At 28.3% G+C, this 25443-nt stretch overlaps 1 protein-coding gene across 1 annotated transcript in view; it reads right to left on the reverse strand.

Moving 5' to 3' along the window:
• The window catches only part of LOC100164184 (KN motif and ankyrin repeat domain-containing protein 2), a 55073-nt gene that overhangs the window by 23183 nt on the left and 6447 nt on the right, over positions 1–25443 (reverse strand). Inside the window, exons 2-7 of the mRNA XM_001942584.5 lie at positions 17223–17443; positions 15859–16003; positions 15662–15795; positions 15509–15589; positions 14771–14864; positions 7867–8809 (exon numbers count right to left, since the gene is read on the reverse strand). Of these exons, the coding sequence (XP_001942619.2) occupies positions 7867–8809; positions 14771–14864; positions 15509–15589; positions 15662–15795; positions 15859–16003; positions 17223–17443 (1618 nt within the window). The remainder of the gene's footprint in view (positions 1–7866; positions 8810–14770; positions 14865–15508; positions 15590–15661; positions 15796–15858; positions 16004–17222; positions 17444–25443) is intronic.

A 25443-nucleotide genomic window follows, 5' to 3' on the forward strand; every position in this document is an offset into this window, starting at 1 on the left:
TCTGAAGTGTCTACGTTATTGTCTAGGTTTTACCGGTGTCGTCTAGAAAATTATATACCAATGCCTAAAAAAAAAAACGTTTTATACGCGTCGGTGCCTATGATATATTATACTATGTTACAGTACTTATGCGGCTGTATATATAACGACTTTTATTTGTAAACTGTTATGGCCATAAATTATTATTACTGTCAAAATATAATTGTATAATTTATATCTCTCGTCCCCGCGGCACATGCTAGGAAGTTCTTGTTTGTGACGATCTAACAACACAGATAATATTACCAACTTATATTAATATAATACGTTAGGAGATTTAAAAAAATACACGAGAATAATAGGCGCGACTCGCATGACTAAGTCAATATAATGTGATATAAGTTCCCAGAAAAACGACTGTTTTAAGTGTCCGAAAACAACGAAAAAAAAACAAACTTAACGATATGCGAGTATAATACTTGTATGTTTTCATGGACAATTTCCGACGAGATAGGTTTTTAATTTTAAGTCATATGGTATTATGTATCTATATAATACAAGACAAAATATTTTCTAATATTGTCGAATACGAATGGAAAACGAACGTCATCGTCGTCGAATCCGGAACAATAAATCTCATAAACTAGCAAACCTATAGAGCTAGCAGAGCTTAAAAATGTCTCCAGTCAGTGAAGGTCTGGCCCACCCAGCTAACTATCGATCGCCAGGGGCCCCGAACTTATTTTATTTGTAGTGGCCCGCCAACGACGACAAAAAGAAAAACATATAAACTTATGTCTTTATGCAATATTATGCCTAACTGTGATTTTATTATTTTGTTTTAGATTCTGATCGGAGCGAGGAAGCTATTGGTTTTACAATGGTGTTTATTTTTTTTTTTATATATCCTGTATACAAAATTTCTACCAGAAGGAGTGCTTCAATTTCAACATATAGTACCTTATCCATTAGAAAATTGGATCAAAATGGTACTTTAGATAAGTCATTTTTCGATTTTCTCAATAGTTATTTGTTATATTATATTTATCTCAATAGTTAATGCTACGGGAAAAACCACCGAAAAATTACGAAAAAACGCTAAAAATGGGATTTTAATTTTTAACGCTTTGTTTATCACCGTAGAAACGAATAAAAATTATAATATTATAATATTAATTCAATTTACATGATAAAATAAATAATAACAATATAAAATATCCAGACTGACAAACCGTCTCCGCTCAGAATCGTTTTTCTTATACAATAATATTATATCATTGAATTCAAAGTCTAATACAATCCATTAAACAATGACCCACTTGTAATCTACTGTACAGCAGAGCGACATCCACTTACCTGCTTTTTAATTTTAAAGCAGTTATATAAATTTGTCTAGTTTATTAACGTAAGACAAATTTGATGCCTGATACGAAAAAAAAATTAGGTACTTACTACCTACTTTTTATAAAAAAATATATTGGCTTTATAAACCAAAAAGTTTCGAGCCAATAATCATATGTTTTTTAAGTTGAATTCTAAAAATTCTTTATGATACATATTTTATGATTTATCTTATGCTTTCATATACAAATATACAATGTTATTTACTATAGACATTTTATTTATATCACGTAAAATGCAATACCTAGTATAAAGTTCAATTTACATTTTTCTTGTTCTATTTTTGTAAATTAGCTATGAGGATATTTATGCAAATGTATATTTTTTCAATTTTCAATTTTTGGATTTTCGTCAGTTATCTTTACGTTAATATCAATGATTATTTTTACGTTCTCTGTATTTGATGATTATTGCATATTTTGACAAAAATGTATATTGAAGTGAAATTAAACTATAAGTAATATACTGTTTTCAAAATCTAATTAAGATGTAAGTTAATAATTCGTGATTATAGGAAGTTCTAATAATAGAGTTTGTCAACTTCAAACCTTCTGTTATTAAGTTCTTACTAATAAATTTATAGTTATCAAATAAACGATTTAATTGTGTATATTTTGAGACAATATTTGCAGGAAACCCTTGTACTTATAAGTTATAACTATAATTAACTACTGTTCGAAATTAAATTTTTATGTAACTAGGAACCTATTTATAAATACTCCAAAAAATATTTCACGTAGGAATATGAAATTAAAAATTTTTAATTTATATTAACCTATATATAATATATATTATTATAATATAGTCAATGGTTAGACAATTGTTATAGCCCTATAATATATAAGTACTTCAAATTTATATGAGCCATGAGCGTAGTAGTAGACCAACATTTTGCTAAAATTTTTACCAACTTATAAGTTTGTTAGAATGGATAGTAGTGTTATATTCATTCGAAATTCGGGTTTTACATAGGTATATAAATTCTTAGGATAGTAAAAAATGTTGTCTTTTAATGACTTCAAATTATATGTAAAAAATATATATTTCCAAAAACGTTAATAATTGTCGAGGAAATGCGTGTGTTTAATAATGAGGTAAGCTGCACCTTGTACCTATGTATACATACCTAGGTGGTCGGAAAAAGAAAACAGCTAGCATTCGATTTATTACAATTATTTATTTTTTTTTTAAAAAAACGAGAAATCGAAAGCACGTTATTTGTTTGTAGCGGGTACACGCGAACCGTGAGGAACAAAAAAATATTAGAATTATTAATTCCAACGCGTATTATTACCTATATCATGCACGCGGTATATAACCCCACGTCGTGTCGTAAATTATAATGTAATCGGAGTGATACAACGAGATTCGTCCAAAACGAAAGAGTATAACCATGATTTTATTATTCATAGTAACATTATGTAAATCCATCGTTCGAGTTTCTCATATAGGCCTATGAGTCGCATAAGTATTATAGTATTATACACGATATTATACTCGTGTATTAGACGACATCACAAATCTTAGGATACTCGTCGCTGATAAATACGATTTAATCGAATACCTGCGATGTTTTTTTTTGAATCCGGGCCATAATTTTAAATGTCATGTATACAACCATAGTATATTATATAGGTAATAGGTATACCGTACAACAGGCATCTATGAGTATAATATAACATACCTGTTGGCTGTTACCAACTTAACGCCGAACGAGCGTATTATCGGCTAAGGGAATGTATTGTGTTGAAAATGAAAAAAATTCATCAAATTATATACCTATATACTGTGAGCACAGATAGATTAATAGTGATAATAAATACATAAATACGATCTCTACGATCCGCTCTGCGGCACAAGCCAGTCGTATGTCAGTCGTCTAAATTAATTAATAAGATTAATCGACATTTTTGAATTAAATGTAAATAACGATAGAAAAATAATTTAAAAACACTTAAACATTTGCAATACATGCATTTATTACAACTTCTGAAAATAAGCTTTTTTAAGACAGTGTCCAATTCGACCTGAATAAAGCTTCATCTTTGTATTTTCCAGTGCGTGTGAGTTTTTTCTGTTAGGTAAGTTTTTTTTTTTATTAAAAAATAATAACGAGTCAGCTCTAACACCTTTAAGAGAATTCAACACAATATGGGGTTTGAAGTAGGCAGTTTTAACGACTTTATAAAAAATTTAAAATGTTGTACCTATATTAAATATATATAAGTCAATTAAACAGTAAACATTGTTAGTTGTTGGTTTTATGAAGTACTTTTATTAAGTAAAACCTAGAGTTGGAGACTTGGAGTGCAGTTTTTCCGATGATGTTTGGTCATATCCGGCTCCAGGCAGTCACTAATTAATAATAAATTATCCGCAGCATATTATAATTATAGCATGCAATTAATTTGGTTTAATGATTACAATTTAGATCACTATGACTCCGCGAAATAAAATAAAACGTTTCTTGATGATACACGAATACTTACACGGTGTGGAACGGTCTGTAGAACAGAACAAAATTTCAATTTCGGGTCAAGGATGAAACGGTTATTTACGGTCCACGTACCATATGCATTATTAAATTAAACCGATTAATGCATTTGTGCGAGTTTATCCGAATGAATTAAGATCGACAGCTTTCGGCAAGTAAATACAATGTACACCTACATAATATTACGCACTGTTTTTTCGAGAGAATAATATTAATTAATAATAACCGTTCTAATTGTGCAATTGGTATGTGTGCATTTGCGTTCAACTGCTAGTACTTATATTATATTAGTTCCTAATCTCCGTCGTCATCGTTGGACTGGATAATTGGTTCTAAAGGTCCATTTCTATTTTGTGACACAAGATGTAATTTAATTTCGAAACTGTACCTACTTGGCCGCTAATGAAATATATATTTTAATTTTTAATTTAATAGTTTTGAGTTGAGATGAACAAGACGATTCGGTCAAAAGGTAATTTTTTATTTGAAAACATGTATATAGCATGTTATTTTAATCCTTCCATGGCGAATACTGCAAATTATTTAGATGTAGGGTATAATCTTTCCTTTGGTTTTTGATATCGTTAAATCCGTTATAAATTATTTAGTAAGAACTAATAATTTATATTGTAAACACTGCAAATGATACATTCACAACTTTATGATACACGTATTTAGACCTTGGAAATATTTATACAGATGTTAAGTGGCAAAAATGTAACGAAGGCAGGTACCCGTTTCCACCAAAAGTGTGTACTTTTCCACTTTCCACCAGTACCCGTTTCAGCCATTATAATATAGGTACCTCGTCTTTTACTGCCAATAACTATTTTCACAATTTCCCCAGATGAGATATTGACTGATTCCACGTTTCCAACAAAACAATTTCTATACTGTTATATACATACATATTCTATACATGTTATATATACTAATCTGTTATATACAGTACCTCAGTTTATTTTAAATACTTATAAGTAACACTTATATAATATAAAATATTCAAATACTGCAGTATAATATTAAGCAATTTAATAAATACAATATACCTACATTAAATAAACCTATTAAATATAATTAAAAATAACTTTATATTTAATGAATAATTTATTAAGGAATAATACGAATACTCAGGACCGGTATATACTGAATATTGAAGTCGTAAGTCAGTCGGATATGTACGTTAGTACCTACCAGTTTGTTGAATAAATTATATAACCAAAAATAATTTTTTTTAAGTGAGTTCAAGAAATTAAGTATTCACATGTGTTTAAAAAAACCATTTTGACTTTATGAATTTTACTGTCTTTATCATAGTGTATTCGACGTACTCATGACTTACGTAGATACCAGTAAAAAGTTGCTTAATTATTCTTTAAATATTCTTTTAAATTATTTTATTAAAATGTATAAAATGAGGCTTTTTTCAATATTTTATAGTATTTTAATTTTCAATATACTTTCTATGTACAAAGATTATTTTGGTGAAACGCTGAATAAATCAATATATCTCTTTTGGTGGAAGAGGAAAGAGTACACTTTTGGCGAGTGTATGTCCAAACGTGTTATGTCCGTAACGACGGCAGGTACCTACAAATATTAATGATTATAGGTAGGTATGGGCTTAATGACCTAAATCTCCTTATAGGTTTTTATTTAGTATTAGCAGACATCTGTAGGTAAGTACTAACGTTCGGTACACAAAAAAGATGTCTATCTCTAAGCACCAAATAAAACGAGTATACCAAAAAGCAATACAAATCTAAACTGGATAATAATTGTTAATAATTACAAGGTTGTAACCGAGTTTGTACTGAGTTACTAAAATATATATCTTAATAAATCTCAGGTAATATACCTCTAAGCAGTCTAAGCCACTATTAACATTCAAAATACGTTTTTTTCTCTCACATCTAATTTCGGATTCGAGATTTATGAGTTATAGTGTTATACTGAATTTATTCAAAATCAATAATATTATATAGGTACACACGATGATGGACTCGTGCAGTTCATCAATCCTATGAATCGTAATTGATTCTAAAAAATAATATAATCAGACTATATTCAAATTTAATTTTAAATTATTAAGTTTCGAAATACTAAATGACAATTTTAATATTATGTAGGTTAGGCTACCTCTGCAACTAATACTGACTGACAACAAAGCAATAACGTACAATACTACAATTATTATAATAAAGTACTAATAGGTACCACTTTACCACATTATATTTGTTTGAAAATAAATATTTTAACTGTAGTTTACGGGGTCTCACTCTCTATATTCACTGTTCTGCGTTTATCTATTAGAATAGTACTATAGACACTATACGTACGTAGGTACGACGGAAATGAAAAAAACGGACAAAAATAGTTTTTTTCGGAGGACGCGTACCTATCATGCAGCAACGATTAACCAAAGAAATTAATTTTTTACGGAGTACTCCGGGATATTATAGTAGTCTGTTCGGAATAGTAAATATAGTCACTGCAGGTTACTGTGGTTTCGTGGAAGCTGATGCAGTGGCGGTGATTGTTTCGAGTTACAATAAAATCGAGTAATTTGCGCGCAGCTTTGCGGTTATATTGCACGCCGCCGAATTAGGAATCCGGTCTGAGCGTAAAAGTCACAGTCCAGTCTTCGCACCGGACTGTTTTATTATTATTATTATTATTATTCCTCAGACACCATAATAATATTATCATATACCGTCAGCAGCACAACTACAGCTGTCAACGACCCGCAATGTACGTCGTCGCAGTATACATATTATTATTATTATTATTATATACGTGTGTAATGTGTGACGGTTTTGCAGTGCTACTGGTATTACGCCGCGTGGACGTGTTGGGCAAAAACACTCTATATATGATTAGAATTTATTTATAGGGTTAGTTATATCTATATTAACTATAGTTTAAAATTCATGAATTTCGATTCAATTTTTTTTGGGATTTTTAGGCATTAATTGATGAGAATATTGATTAGAAATGTGTGAATCAATTTGAATTTTTATTAATATTTCTAAAAAAAAATATACCTACCTATGAAAAATTAAAATTAAGGATACAATTACGGACGCAGTCAGGCTCTATTTGCAAAGCTATCAACAATAACACGCTGCGGGCGCATTTGGGCATATAGTTTGATATATTAAATCAACATAATACATTGATGTAGTCATGTAAATGATTAACTAAATTGAGGATATTATTATAACTAATCTAATGAGAATATATTAAATAATATTATTTAAATTAATATATTTATATATTTATAAATTTATTATTTAAATAATATATAATATGGTAACCTATTCATATATCATATTATTATGTTTATTAAAGTTTATAAATTTTAAATTATATAGATGGTTAAGATTAAAGTTTATATATTCACAGGTCGTAAGTCAATCATAAAGTGCATTAATATTATTCTGATTTCCTCCCGGATTTATATGCAATAAAAATCTATAAAATATGCAAATTCAAATCATAAATATGCAAAATTATTTTTTTACAAATTAATAAACTATACATTTTTGAGTTAAAATATTACATAATCTATATATATGTACGTAGAAAAAAATGTATTTAAAAAAAATGCAAAATAACATTTTTAAATTACATTGTGTAAGAATAAAAGTATTATATATAAAATTATTATTTTAAAATTCAGAATAACATTATTTTTATGAAATTGTGTTTAAAATGTATTATACTATTTATATTAAATTATTATTATTTTTATAATTGTAAAATATGCAACATTAATGCAACTATCAAGAAATATGCAGCAATTAATATGCATTTTCGGTAGAATATGCAAAACTATACAAAAAAAAAAATTAACCATAGAATTTACAAATTACGAAACGTGGACATATAAAATCAAAATTATTCTAGTTGGATCGTAGAAAAATATGCATTTGCATATAAATCAGGGCCCTTAATTTATGATTGTAACATTATTCGTAGGATTCTCTTACCTGCTGACGTCATCGGTCACGCGTAATGGCGGCGGCGGTGACAACGACAATGACGGTTGCTGTTGCAGATCGTCGGTGCAGATCTCGGCCGCGGTCTTGGTGTACGTGTCCTGTCTGGTCAACACTTTCCGGTTGAATTCGGGAGTGACGGGCTTCAGACGAGGTATCTTGGACGTGACCGACGACGTTGTCGTGTCCGAGGCACCACCCGCCGTGTAATGATGGAACGAATTGCTCCGTCGGCCGATCGTTGCGTAATTAGGCCGGGCGACCGCAGATCCCGTTGGATGAGCCAGAGTGGAAGCGACTTCCGTTGGATTTGCCCGGATGGCGGCAATTTCCGGAACAGCCGCGGCTTCCGTTTGCGTGGTGCGATTATGGCCGCTTCGGTCGTCTCTGGCGTCCGTCTGGGTGGCGCGCGTCACCGGTGCCGCGGCTGGTTTCGCATCCGTCGATACGTCAGCCGAACACCCGACGTGTTTGAGCGTCGGTTTCGCGGCCACGCTGGCGTCGTACGTCCGCGGCCTGGCTGTTACACCGACCGTGGTTGTCCTGACGGCCGCCGGCCTGGAAGACTGTGTGCCGACGTTTGCCGTTGTTGTCGCCGTTACAGCAATCACCTCCGCCGCTACTACAGTGGCCGGCTGGACGTCGGTGACCGCCGTAGTCTGAGTGTGTGCCACTGAGGTGGCCGGCTTTACGACGTCCTTGGTCTGGGTGTGCGTTGCAATTGTGGCCGTCTTGGTAGCGGCGTCCGTCTGGGTGTGCACGGCCGCCCCGGATGGAGGCCGTTCCGTCATTGTGGACGTGTTCACGGACGTGGCCGACGGTGTCGTCACTCCTACGTCCCGGCACATGGGTACGCAATTGATGCCCACCTCTTTGGTGGACACGGCTACGCGCCTGTTAGCCGGAGACGCCGACAAAGACCATCCACTACCGACTAAAAACGAATAAGAATATAAATTATCATTAAAGGAAAGAGAAGAGTCTAGAATGAGCGGGTCATATAGAGCGAGCTGAGGGAAAATACTGATTAATAAGCCAACTGGCAAGCGCCTTAGAGCCTATGATTTCTGATGTTTTTTATAAGTCAAATTTAAATTAATTTAGTTTTTTTGCTCGTAAAATTAAATAAATTCATATTTAATTTGTTCATTGATTTCAGGTAATACAAATAAAATTATAAATACAAATTATCCGAATTTTATGAAATCCACAGTAATCAGAGCTGTTTAATTTGAGTATATAAAATACTATATCCTCTATAAACGTGCATATTTCTGCATACAGTAATTTATGCACGGCATATGAGTATTTTTTAACATTGTTTGTAACCGAAGTTAACTGAGAGAGAACATTTAGCCAACTTAAGATTATGAGATCCCGCCTTCGTTCTAGCTTATGTCAAAAAAACGTAGAAGCACAAACATAATTTTCAGAAAAATGTCGATATTATAATATATAATATTATACTCGTAATATGTTTTTTTTTTTGTAATTTTGCTTGTAACAATATTGTAAATTAATATAAAATATTTTAGAAATATGTGCTTGGGTGGTGGCCGCATCACCTAGCCCCCCCCCCTCCTGAAGCCGCCTTGGACTATTTGCACATATAGATTATGATATGTGAATTTCTTCAGAATCGTTGGTAATCGTTATATACTTAGTTTATTTTACCCATAACTCACCATATTTTCAAAGATATGTGAAAATGTAGTCTAAACGTAAAAAAGAACAATTTTCCTAGGAGTTGGTACATTATTTTATTTAATATTTCACGGTGAGATCATGATGAGTTATTGTCTCGTGTATATACGTCGAACTTTTTTTAATTGTTTTAAAACGCAATAACACACACAGACCACTACGACCTAGGTACTCGTTTGTCCTCAAACGGCTAATGCGATTCTGCGTGTTTACATGTGTAGTGAAAAATCGGAAAAAAAATATATACCATACTCGGAGCGTAGTCCCGAGACACGTTGTGCTTCGTCCCGTGTTAATTATTTATAGTCATCTTGCCCACCACCATGTGCTGCGACGTTCGTGCTCTGAGGACGCGTGATCCGTATGCGTGCAGCTTCCCCCACATCGCTCTAATATATAGATATTGTGTAGACTATAGGTATATGATCGTTCCGTCAGCTCGTTTTCGAAAACCATCAACCCGACGACCATCGCGCCCGTTTACATATCATAGTAATTATACTATTATAATTTATATTATATAGGTACCTATAATATATGTAATATATAGGTATCTACCATAACAAAATTTGGATTCTAAGCTTCATAACATCGGTGTTAGGTATATTAGTGTATTTGGCATTTTCTATTTTATTGGATTTTGTCTGCACATCTATATATTAGCGTCCAAATTGATAAATATAAGAATATTAAATCATCAAGTTCAAAATGTTGCAAAATTCATCGAAATCGCTAAAATATCTAAATAATTTTGTAGTAAAAAATGAATACCATTTTTTTTTTTTACTTTTAATACCAAAAGGCTTGACAATTAATTGATATAAGATTATCCTAGTGACCTCATACAAGTTTTGTTTTGTAATTCAAAATAAAAAATACCTATACCTAATATTACCTTGAAATGTTCACAAAATATTCATATAAAATAAACATGATATCATTTTCAAAATATTTTGTTTCTTTTTGTGATTTTGTAAATTTTTGAAGTTTTAATTGAGTCTATTTAATATTATATATTTTTTCTTAATATATGAAAAAAATGTAATTTTGAGTAAGAAGCTTGGAAAAATAGTATAAAGTTTCTCATAAGTGATTCATACTCAAATAAAAAAAAATGAAAATATTATTTTTTTATAAACGAATTAAAAGCCGCAGAAATGTTTTATGAGCAGTTAAAATTACAAAGGCATTGCAGGATATTCAATCGTACCTATATAATTACCTAGAATATTGTTATTATTCAAAAATACTATTTGAAGTACAACTTGAAACTTTCCAATATTACTTCAAATATAATTTCCTTTACATAATGCAATTTTTTAATATTTAGAGTTTAGACAAATACCTACATTGAATTTTTTTAATTTTTTAATTTCTTTTTTTGTGTTAAATAAAAAATTGTATGCTTGGTAAAACCCTTGAAAATTGAATACTAGATTTTTCATAAGTTATTCTTACGGATACTTAAAAATCTCAAAAACACAACTGCACAATTTTTTTATAGACTTTTAAGTTATAATATCAACAACATTTTGCTGAAATTGTAATAAAAATACACGGTAACGTAACTTATGGTTTACAAAAACGGTAAAATGTTATAAAACGTATATTATGTTTTTATGCACGAGAATATTGATCGAATTATTCAGTATAGATATTATATGTGAGTATTAAGTATACCTGTATTGTAATTTGTAACATTAATATAATAATATAATATATGATCGATGTAGGCACTTGTCCCTGCCTACGCCATGGTCTCGTATACATCACTCCTGTTATTCGCACCCGGCTTACCGGTATGTAAATCACGTAAATCAAAACAGGATCATTCGCAAAAAGTCTATAAAAAAAAATGATCTATCGATTTTAAAATGGGCAAAATAACAGACGGGTGCGTGGTAGAAATTTAAATTATATCAATTTAAACTCCGGTATTGGGTACATGTCTATTAACAAAATAATATTATGAGCTTGTGTTATACTGTTAAATGAGATAGTTATTGGTTATGGCTTACAATACACCACGGTGTTCAAAACTGTTTTGTCACTTTAAATTGTTGACAAAACCCGTTGAAACAATAAACCGGCCCATCATTGTCCATAATATGTTATAATATTATAATTCATTAGTTATAAGTATGGATAACAAAAAATAATGCAATATTACGATATTAGACGAGAAAATTATTACGTCACACGGCAAACACAGCAAACAACTAAATGAGTAGGTACCTATACATAAAATACATGTGCGTCTAATATTCTTATAAAATATAATAAAATAAGCTGAAAAACAAAATGTCTATTAGCGTAATTTACATATTTCCATACACTTATTAATCTTAAAATTAAAACACGTCTTCTAAGTTATTAATAAAAATAAAAATTAGTCAGATAGGATCTAAGGTTAAACATTTTTTATATGTACATATATTTTTACAATATTGTCATAATGAAGTGGGTAATTAATAAGCTTAATGGCTAGTGTGGGTTATATGATATTTAGTCACTTATTTTGAACCATTTCAATAAATTTCGATAAAAAGTTACTTATCATCAAATGTAAAAAAAAATATATATGTTAATGAGCCACCCCAAAAAAAAAAAAAAAAAAAACATGTTACCCTAGAGCCGCCACCGGTTCAAAATTGTACTTGAAAAATAATGTTTAACAAATGTATATGAAATGAGTACGTGATAAATATGATTATATTGAATACCTAATTAATATTATATTTTATGTACCTATAGTATATACATAAAGGTATTTGGACATGGGTGATGGGCATATTTATACATTTAGAAAATTGTAAATTATTTCACGTTGAAATGCCCACTGGGAGTCTTCTTCACTTTGTTTTCCATGTCATTATTTTGTTTTATTTACTATCACAAAATAAGCTTATTGTTCAAACTTGTAACAGATATAGCCTGATATAAAATGTTGAAAAACAAAAAAGAAGACAATTGTAAATAATAGTTGTGATAAATGATAATGGTATAAGTACATGTCCACGAAACATAATAAATAAGTACATTATATATTATGTTATTTTGTATTTGTATAGTTTTGTTTCGTATTATACTTATTTCTAAGTATATTTACCTAACCTTGGAAATATGAACGTCTGCACGTTTAGATATTATATACATCGCGATAAAATTTAAAATCTGATCTTATCTCTATTTATTCTAAATAAACATGTAAAATGATCAGCGTAATCTCAATAATAATTGTACGATATGGGAACAATATTCAAGTGAAAATAATTGCATAAAAAAAATTTCAGAATTGACTACAATAGGTGAAGAATATTTTAAGACATCGAAAATAGAAAACCAAATAACATATTATAATTTATGTAACGAATATAAAATTTTTGATATTATGGAAAATGTTTTGTTCTGTATTATAACAAAAACAATTTTTAAATATTATTATAAACCTAGGTAATTTAATATTTTAAATCGACAAAAGGACTGTTTTACACAAACTAGGTAATTAAGAGATTTTTACGATTGAATTTTCGCGCAATGACTACTTGATATACTGTCACACATTGTCCACTATCCGACATGATCACATTGCTTACTGGAGTGGCTAAGTTACACTTACGGCAGCGAGTTACACCCAAGAGGAATTGAAATAATCACACATTTTTTAAGATTGACATTTTTTACGGGCAACAAAGTGTGCGGGATCAGCTATATTATAATAAATTAGAAGAAATATGGTACATATATACATTTTGTACAAATATTATTTATTAAAAATAAAAATCTTTAGCCTGGATAACGTCGAGTGGGATAGCTAGTTTTTATATAATTTTGTATGTTGTAAATTTAACTATAGAAATGAAATAAACAAAAAACTTTTGAAAACAGTCGATTTAGTGAAAATATATATTTAATTAAGTGACTATCATCTTGGAAACTGAATGAACGTGGACGTTTTGTATTAAGATATAATAAGCTATTACTATTATTATATTATATAATTAGGTTTAAAAATTTAAATACCTCAAAAAAATTACTTTAAAAACTTTTATTTACCAAAACCATAATATTAAAATAATATCAATGTATTAATATGCTCAGTAAAACGAGAGGAAATTCGTGGACTTCAAATTACGCCTAAAGCGATTATGAAAACCAAATAGATATGTTCGGATTAAGACACAACGATTTTTTTTTATATTCTTGTTTAAATTTCATGCAGTTTGTGAATTATGTTGGGTTATTGTCACTTTAATAATCCTCTCCTATAAAAAAAAAAACATAATCTAATGTCCCCGTACACATACATGACACTTTTAAATCATTAATAATTATTACCAATAATTTATCAGTTATCAACTAGGTACCTATAATAAATTATGATCATTATTTATTAATTATATTTTCGAATTATTTTATTACATTATCAGATACTTGTTTGTGCGTTTATTGATGATCATTTTCTTCGTTATGCTCCATAATGTTAAATATTTATTTTATTTTTTCAATAAGAAGACCATAACAATAATAACATCATCAATAACATGCAGTGTCTGGTATTAATAATAAATGTCCATCGGCTATTTAGCCTTAATTATTAATATATGTCTATTATCTATACACTAGTAAATATCGTGTACCTATAGACTATAGTAACTTAGCATGAGTTATCAAATGTATCATTCCAAAGTCTTAAAATAAAATAATTAAGATTTTCAACCTATCAAACAAATAACTAAAATAACTATATAAATAAGTGCCTACGTAGATCTATAATAGTTATTTTTTTTTTGTACAAAATATTTTAAAAGATATTCGAAACTGATTTCAGTAAACAAAATAGGTACGATTAGTTTTAGAAAAATGAATTTATAACTCCCAAAATATATGTAAATGGGTATAAAATAAGATTTATAACTTATAAATGAATAATAATAGACATAAAATATTATGTTTTTTTATTGGAAACGAATTTATTAATATATATTGTTAGCAATAGTCTTGTGTGGGGAGCGTAATTACATCCGGTGATATTATACTATTATATTAGGACGACCTTCGAGATCTAAAATGCTATTCAAATTGCGTAGGTATAGTAATTTCGGCAAGTGCGTACAACTTCGCCATGCAAATCCAAACCTAGCCCATCTAGTAACTTGAAAAGGTATATATTTTGTGCAAAAACACTTACCTGTTGCATATTTATTTGTGTTCTCAAATGTTTTGTGTTTTTCTAATTCAGAGGATAGGCGCTGTTTTTCCAAATTCAATGAGGATACCTGCGCCTGTTTTACACACACAAAACCAACCATAATGTTAAATATTTAACTTTATTTATTGTATCTATTTCTTTAAGGCATCGCCTACACAGAAATATAAAATATGCGCACCTCATAGAAACCCAAATAAAATTACTTATAATAATATGCGCGTGAAATTAATAAGCTATTATAACTGTGAATGTGTCTCACCAGAATTTATATTTTGGTTTTATTAAATTTCATATTATTATTACTATATTGTATACTCGACACGTTAGAAATATAATATTTAAAGTGTCTACGTATGAAATTTACTGAAATTATTTCGCAGCACGAAATATCCAATTACTTTAATCAATGGTCGCGTACAGATTGGAGTATTTTTTATTTAACGAATGTGTCAATTAAAAATAATTTTGTTTGACAGCGTGGAATCGTTTTAAAATGCATTACGCTCATGAAGTATATCACGCTAGAAATACGATGGATTTGAAATTGTATCCCTATATATGCAATTGGAGACCTTTGTTTCCAACGACACGCAACAAAACTGTCATCGATTTGTTCTACTTGTTAACACATTCACTGTGTTCACGACGACTAATTTTAGTATTAACACGTAATAAAAGTGTATTTATGGTAATTATGAAGTTAATTATAGATGTTACCTTAAGCATAGGCACCAGTTTAACCTGTTCTTCTAAATCTTTGATAATCTCCAAGCTCTTCACCATTTGTTCCCTGATGAGCTGTGAACACCGCGGTTTTAAAGTCATTAATATTATTACGTACATACACGTAATTTGTCAACACAAATTTACTTGGAGCTCGTTATAAGTGTTTAGAGACCGATGCATGGATTGATCAGGCTTGGTGGAATAACCACTACTGCCAGTTGTCGTATTGCTCTCAAAGCTACTGTCAAGCTTATTGAAATTCGATTCATCACCTTCAACTGAAATTCAAATTTCCAATAACAAATTGCTTCACAGACATTTGATCCTGCGTTCCAACATACCCAAGTTTTGATTGGAAAATCCTCTAGGTGGCGGAACAATAGAGTTTGACTGAAACGCCAATTCAAGGGTCTCTTCAAAGTCCATTAAAGCCCTATCCAGAGAGTCCTGCACATCCGGGGATGCTCTCGTAACAGCCTCGGAATTCTTAAAAAAATAATTATATTTATAATCAAATGTGCGTCATATCAATTTGAAACAAAATTTAAATGAAAACAAATTGTTCAAATCTATAAAAAAATATATAATTATGACTTTAATAATTGTAATTGATTAACTATTAGCCAACTTCTGTATACAGTTTTAATAAATGTAATTTAAATTATTAAAAAATAATAACTTCAGTTTAAATGCAACCGATAAAATTTTAAATCAATTTGTAATTCAATTATTTAGTTAAATCTGTATTAAATGTTATTTAAAATATTTATTTCAGAGTTAAATTAAAAAAAAATATTAGATACTATAATATTTGTTAAATTGTATTATGAACATTAATTGTTAACTAAAAATTAGGTAAGTAAATAAAAAGTCACACATTATTCAAATTTATACTTTATATTGTTACTTACCTATTTATACATCTTAATATCTTATTATGAGTCGTATTTTATTTTTCTACCAAGTTCTATTTACCATTTAGTCGTAGAGACGTGGTATTTATGTAGAAGTGAAATTATTTTAAACCTACATTTTTATAATTTACTGTTTTCTTTATATTTTATTATTTATATTAAGCTAAGGAAAATAGGTCCATGATTATGGGTTTGTGAGATATGGGGCTATGGTAATTTGGAAATTTTAGTGATCAATATAAATTTATTAACATTAATAATTTATAAAAATTTATTTTATAGCCCAAATATAATAAATACTATAAGTACCCAATTTAAATATATTTTACATTTTTGTTAAAACCCTTATAAGGATACTTAATAGTACAAACATTTTAATAACGAAGAAAATACTCGTTCGAATTTTGTATTAGGTAGGTACCTACATCAAAATTAACAAAAACATTATCCAATAAATAATATTTGTAGTAAAAAGGGGGCTCCTCAGTTTACAGACGTTTGTATCGCCACGAGCACTCCTTAAGTTGCAGTACAAAAAAAAAAAAAAAAATGGTCTTTGAGTATATTAAAAAATTCTAAAAATTAGAATTTGAATAAATTCACTATTAAAGGAGAATTTGAGAATGGCCATGCTTGGTGAATCACCTTATAAATCTATATACCTAAGCTAGACTTAGTAGATTTAGGTACGATTTTAACACAATATTTGTGTTATCATATTTGTTTTCCTCTTTGAAATATTGTTACATAATGATACACTGTATCCGGTACTGTACTTATATGTCACGTACCAGATATTTGCCGTTTAAGTTTTCATCGCTCAATCCCAACAGCGATTCCATTGACTTGAGCTGTCTCCGACGGTCCGGTACTCTCCCGTCGGTAATAGTGGAGATCCGGTGCCTCTTAACTGGTGAAAGAGGGCGGATCCTATGGTGGTAATCAAACTCCGGGTAGCCTCGGTCATGGTTGCCGTTTGACCGCAGCCAGTCTTGTATTTGAAAAGTATCGTCTGCGTGGGGGCAAAAACAATTAAAACCGGTTAAAAAAAAAATAAAGGAAAGAAAAGAGAACGAACGCCGAGATGACTCGACGGTAGAGAGAGAGTAACAATAATAATAATAATGGTCACGGATTGCTGGGCACTTCAACTTCAAAACGGATGGACGCTAAGACATACGGAATGCGTCTTATGTACTCGCGTAAAACTGGTCTTCACTTACAACGTCGAATTCCTTTACAATGTTACGTTATGCTCGTGTAAATGCTATTTCTAACTAGATCCAATGGTATTATATAAAAACCTAATAACCAAATTGCACCTACCTATACCTATAGTTTTTCCAAATATTAATTTGTGCAATAATTGTGTAACCTGCCTCATGCGTTTTTACATAACACATTAAATATTTTTAGCTCATTCATACTACATTTGTATTTTTTTACATCTTGTATTTGTCATAGTGTCATACTGACATTCACATTATTCAGAAGTATATTGTAGTTTAAATAATAATAATACACTCGATTTTTTATTAGTATACACAAAGCTATAATCGGAATAAAAAAGTTGTATATTGGAGATTAGTCTTTAACTGAAAATGCTGTTTACAATTAATATCATTTTAAACTACAATGTACTTGTTTATAGGAAGAAGAACAGCTGAATGTAACAGACCATAAGAAAGCGAATCGTCGAGTGGTTACCATATATTTTTATTATTGATCAACGAGTCCTTACAAATAGGTAATTTAAATCGTTCCATTGGTTGGATATTTGTACATAGGTATATCAAAATACCCACACTTGCTTATCGGATCTAAATTAGGTGGGTACCTAATTACTACACATTCAGCCACATTATAAATTATAATCAAGGGCATATGGACATATATGAAGTAGATATATTATGGTTTATACGATAAACTTGGCCTCCATGCCATAATATTCGTCGTCGGATAGTTGAGATGAGAAATGGCAATGAGGAGAGAGGACTTTCTTTCCCGGTCATAGAGTCAAGAACAATTATTATTCGGACTAATTTGACGATGATTTCTCGCAAAGCAAAGTTGGTGGTTAGGTGTGTATCTGCTTGGATATAGTGCATTATTGTGTTGGCTTAACAATTTTCGATAACTCAATGACAATGGCAATTGTGAAGCGTTATAGTTACGCAATGTGGTGTGTTATTAATTTTGTATTGTTAGGTAATCTTGAAAAATATTTGAAAGTTCTAACTAAATACCGGAGAAGTCATTCTGCTAAATGCTGTTGTAGCCTATGCCCTGTGTAGTAGATTGATTTCTAGTGTACCTTGTATGACTGTAACGATTGTGTTAAATTTGAACTCAATTATAAAAACAATATAAACAAAAAATGATTTTGAACAGTAACGAATATTTCTAAGATATTTCATAATTTATTTATCTTACCAGAGTAATTTATTTTTCTATAAGTAATAATTAATACGGTATGTTGATCATAACTTTACCACATTCATAAAATGTTATATAATATTAAGTCAATACCGACTGTACATTCGCGAAATAACAGTAGTGAATAGTTTCGTAGTATAAACAGTTTAAAATTAGTTTAAATACGACAATAATAATGTGAAGATGTAAAAAAGTTTAAAGTTTTTTTTTAAATTACCAACCATAAAATAACTCATTTTTTTTGGTATTAAATATCTAATTTCATAACAATTTGAACATGAATGTCTATAAAAAAAAAAGTTATATTATAGATTAAAAACTACAAAATAGTCATGAGTTTTATGATTTTGATGAATTTAGTAAAAAAAAAAACACATCACTTTGCAAAAAATGGTGACTAAGTACTTTCAATATTCTTAAAATGCTGCCTCGAATTAAGAGGGATCTTGTATTAAGTTTTATGTACCTAGTTTATATTTTTTTTATAAAAACCTATAGACAATTATAATTTAAATGATACTTAGTTAGATAATACCTATTTAAAGTTTCTAAGATAAATATTTTTTGGAATTTCCTATAGTAAAATGACAAAAACCGCTTAAAGGATAAATCTTGATTTTACAATTAAAATTTAAAATATATAATTTCGAACAAATTTGAATTTCAAACGTTGAGAATTATCGTTAACTACAAAAAACTTTAAATTTTCGAGATTTTTACGATTTTTATCCAAATTTGAATTTCAATTGTGATTCTAAGATTTTTAGTTTCTAAAAGAAGAAGTAATATGAAACCTTTAAAATGTACTTCTCAAGTATAAACATAAGTTGAAAAAAATAAAGAAGTATAATATTTTTTCCAATTCAGGTAGGTAAATCTTTATAGCTCAAAAACATTTAAAATATTTTAAAAATAATATTATGTTTACAAAATGTTAATATATTTAAATATTTGCTGAACATATTTTTAAGTACGTACCTACGCTTTATTTGTTAATTAATTACGACCAAAAAGAAAATTGTATAAATATACCGTTATCTGTAGACTGTAGCTGTTTTTGATTACTGAGAGTTTTCTACTTTTGACTGAAAGTTCTAACTATGTCCAATTTTCTATTGGAAAGTACCCTTAAAGTTGAATATTTTTTCTGCTCCATAGCGTTACGACAGGATCAATATTAGAATTCGATAACAAAAAAAGGGACATCAATGTAAACCAATAAATGAATTACACTCTGCGTTATTATAATATAAAAGGCAAGGATTTAAAGATGAAAAAGTTGCATTGATACCTAAATAAGAAACGAATATATTTCTTAAAAATAAAAGTTAAATAGTATCAATATTACATATTAATAAAAATATAATGAAATATAATGTTTATAACACATATTTATATTGTTTTGAGTCACGTCATGTTAATTATTGTAGATAACAATTAACGTTTTTGAAATATATATATATTTATAAATAGATATTTTACAGATATTTTGATTATAAAAATCCACTCTTGTATGAGTAGTAAATTTGTTTTAAAAATGTATATCAAAAGTTTAAGTGAGCGAAATATGTATTTACTACTTCACACGCCTAAAATGTATGACAAATTGAACCGCATAATACATTTTCTACTCTAATTGAATTTTTAGTCATCGGAATTTTGATAAAAAAAATATTCTGTTTTTGAATATAAATTTAAATGTTGTCATTTAAAAAATTATCAAACTTAAAAATTATACCAATGAAAAATAAAAATTGTTTTCAAACGTTTTGTTTTGTGACAATAATCAATAAATATATTTACAAAACATCAATACTTTTTGATATTATCATGAGTATTAACTATTAAACTATTAAAGAAGATTCCTAAACGGGCTAACACATATAAAGTCATTAGTACCTAAAAACTATGTTTTGTTACCTAAGTACCTAACTATATATCTGTTTATAAGTTTCTGCCCATTACAGTTATACTGTACATTAAGTATAACTATTAACTTTCAACGGATTAATTTAATTTTTTTACCACATATTATTTTATGAGTTTCATTTTTTAATATTTACAAACAATTAATTTAATTATAAATTAATAATAATTATAATTTTTTTTTTAAAAAAAAACAAATTATATTTATAATATTACATTATATTATTCATACGGCTAAGTTACTATTACCTTAAGTGCTACACATTTATTACGTTTGAACGGCACTGATCGATAACACATTACAAATAACAAACGAATTAATCGTATAAAGTCAATTAAAGTTCATAAAAAATTAAAATAAATATTATGTAATTCGTGTAAAATATATAATATTATTACAATTTTCAGATCATGACCGTTATTATTACGTATAACTGAACATCTGTTTGAGAGATATATATTACAACTATATCATATTTTATGTAGGTAATTTAAGTAGGTATTTAAAGTATGTGGTCAATTTATTTTGTATTTTTGTATGAGTTGTTTAATATAATTTATAAATTAAAACGATTTTATACTTATGTAATTTTACTTTACTCTGTACTTTATGTATAACTAAATTTGTTACAAAATTATAACTTTTATAATATTCGAAGCTATACAAACTACAAAGTTATGCTGTTACTTAATATTAACGGAAGTTTATTTATAAGGGTGTCATTTATTAACAAGTAGTATTGTTATTCTAGTAAAAATAATATCAATACACATGAATCTAAAAACATTTCATTTTTTGATGGGTGTAAATAGCATTCATTTTTCTGTATACAGATGCATTTTTATGATTAAGTATTTTATTCTGAATTTATAATATGGTTGAGTTACGAAATATTGAAAACAAAGTGAATAAATTATAGATATACTATAGTAAATAATAGCATTATTTCAGACTTCAGTTCACTATTCTCTACTTGAACCAAGGACGGGAACCTATTGAATTTATCGGTATCGTTTCCGGTACTGGTTCTCCAAAAAAAAATTAACTGTTCCCGTTCGGTTCTTGTTTTTGAGAAAAAAATAAAGGTTCCAAATAATTTTGGTACCGGTTACAGATAATTTAGGTATACCGAAAAATATAATAATTTTAAATACCTATCCGGAATACGGGTTTCATTAATAGTATGATAAATATTAGAAAACTCATAATACGAGTATATGATCATACATAGTTTATACACTAAACAATAATACTACTATTATAAATAAAATTATTTTATTTTTGAACCTAAAGAACCTACCTATTAACTTTAAAAATTCAGTTCGGTTCCGGTTCCGGTTCCGGTTTTTTATATTTTAAAGGTTCGGTTCCAGTTCCTGACTCGAACAAATGTTTTCCAGCAACAAGCCCACAATAATAATAATCACATTAATACTTTAACTTTTAGGATAAAATATTTATATACCTATTGAAAATAGATTATATTTATCAAATCGAGTGCGTTCCATTTTTATAAAATGTTAAAAATATATACGTAGTTTACGACTAATAGATGCAATTATTTAGACATGCATGATTTATATTTGTATTTATTCACGTCATAACATGACTTATGTATAAACCCAGAAAACGTTGAGATATGTATTACATAATAATATTAAAGTAATTATATTGAATAACAACACTAAAGAATAAAAGAAATAATAATAGTAAACGTTCGATAATATAAACCTACTAAATACGTATCTATATAATTCATAAATTCAATAATACTGATATAATATTGTCAAATTTTAATTTATTTTTATATTATACTTGAAAGTGGACATATATTTTCTGAGACTTAAACAAAGGCTAAATAAATTATTATTTTATTTAAATATACCTACATTAAAGTTATAAGTATCACTATATATTAAACATTTTTATCGATTATAGATTCATATAATTATAAACTATAATTAATCACTTTTAATATGCCATATGTTTATACTTCATAATCCGTTTGAAAATTAAAAGGTTTCTAAAAAACGTCAATATAGTAAATTTTTCTTAAAATTTTAGAATAGTTTATTAAACATAATAAAACATTATTTACTATAAGCCACTGTATAATGCCTTAGGACGTCAATGTTTTATTATGCCTGAAACAACCACTTCACAACTTTTTATAGCGTTCCGTCATTTTAGCGACACTGCAGTGTTTAACAAACCCGCTGAAGTTGCCAAATTGAATGATAATTATTTATCTTTATAAAAAGTAAAGTTTTTTTGTGCTAAATTATTAAATTACCTACTATTAATATTCAAACATCAAGTTTTCAAAATATCCGTGGTGTTCACTTTACAAAATGCAAGTTTTATAAAAACAAATCTAATATACTAACTATTTGCATCCCAGAAAACGTAATATTATCAAATCTATAAAATGTATAGATTTTTCATGAAGTATCTACTGAATGTTCTTATTTTAAAATAATAATTGATTTCGACAAATGTATAAAGTGACGTAAACCAATAAATTCACGAAATTAATGTCAAAACATAATCTAGATAATAACTTTTAAATGTCCCGGAAACGATTGATATAATGATATCGACCGGTAGATATTGTAGGTATGTCAATATTATTTATTTAGTAGGTACTATTATTTAGTAGTATTACATTTAGATATTATGTACCCGTTTATAATCTAAGTAAAAACAGCATAAAATTCCCAAGAAATTACTCAAAAGGTAATTGAGTCAAGATTACCTAAATATAAATAATATTTTGAGAGAAGCGGCGTTAACATTTAGATAGGTACCTATCCATCGTAAGCCGGAATAATATTGACTGTACGTTATTTACAGATCATCTTTTCACTTAAACAATGAATAACAAGTTAACAAGTTATAATACTCTGAATTTAGCATTATCTTAATCGTTTAATTTTCATATATATTTAGGCACAATAGCCACCTTTTATAATATAATGATTATATAGTTTTATTTCTTACTTAATATTTCAAGTCTTTGAAAATTAAAAGATAAAATGATTTAATAGAATCAATTGTATTTATATTATTTCTACTCAAATGCATAAATTAAAAAGTTAAATAAGGTACTAAAACATGGGTAGGTATAAATGCACTATGATATGTATTATCTGTGATATGTATTATACATATTATGCACATACATGTGTGTAATGTTTAAGCTCATATACATATAATATAATAGTTTATATCTTAAGTGTTCAAAAGAGCTGTCATTGAACTGAAATCGAGATGATTAAAAACATTATTCACTTGGACTTATAACAACATTGTTTTCAAGTGTATTTTACATAGGTTTTTCTTATGTCAATTACAATGAGCACCGTGCCCTTTTTCAGTGTGTATTCAAAATTAGCCTTCAATTTCAACAACATAGCATTAATAAGGGCCAGATATGAAGTATGTAGCTATCACATTTATATTTAACTAGTAACTGTTATTGTATGCATTAGAACTTTTATTGCATTGATTTAAATATTTATTTTCTCGGTATGAAAAAAAAAATAGGTATGTATCCTTAAATGTGACTATAAAATATGCACAGTATTGTAATAAACTTTTATATAATATGCAGTTACCATTTTATATTTTTTTTTTTTTTTTTTTTATTTATAGCTATTAATCGGGGACTACGATAGCTCAACAATTATACAATTTATATATTTAAATAATACAATGAATATTTTACATAATTAAAAACATAATAATATAGAATTTTAATTCTTGAAAGGTTACACATACGCAACAATACAAGAGATAAGATGCAATTAAGTTAATTAAGATATAAATTATTTAGACTATATGGAATATTTTATATTTTATTTTACTATAATTTTTAAGTTATTGTAGTTGTATACTAGTGGCTTTTATAATAATAATAATAAAAAAAAATATGCAGTTGTAACTATAACTTTGAAAACTATAATTATGACGATGGTATACAAGTTAGAATAGATAAAATTGATAATTTTATACTATATCGCTTCTAAATATATTTTAATATAATATCTCTAAAACTAAATAATATTCTTTAAAAAGTAGGGGAACATGGGGCAAGATGAGTACCTACAAAATGAATACGAGTTAAGATGGGACAGCGTTATTCCTCCATAAATATTAATAATAATATATTTGAGACCACTTTTAAATATTTATAAGTTAGATGATTTTTGATAGTAATTTTATAATAACTAATTGATACCTATGGCATAATATCAGTGTTTCTTTTATTTTTGTCTCAAAATGGCTTATTTTGTTAAAAGTTCTACGTTATTTTAAGGCAAGAATAATTTATTAATTCTTAACGAAAACTATTCTAATATATTTATATATTTCTTTAGTGTAGTATTAAGTATTATTAATAAATATTGATTAAGTATTTATTTAATAGTTTAGGTTCCATTGAACATAATTAGTCTATCCGGGGCATAATGAGACAAGTCATACGGGGTTCTGTTAAAGTATTAGGTACCAAAGTCTGGCTATACAATTTAATATGTATGTTTAATATTTATGTGTTTTTTTTTTGTGAACGTCTTATAAATAAAAGTTCGAACGTTGATATTTTTGAAAAAAATATCTATTAGGCATTTATATGTCTCATCTTACCT

Source organism: Acyrthosiphon pisum, chromosome X, assembly GCF_005508785.2.
Source record: "Acyrthosiphon pisum isolate AL4f chromosome X, pea_aphid_22Mar2018_4r6ur, whole genome shotgun sequence".
Taxonomy (NCBI): Eukaryota; Metazoa; Arthropoda; class Insecta; order Hemiptera; family Aphididae; genus Acyrthosiphon; species Acyrthosiphon pisum.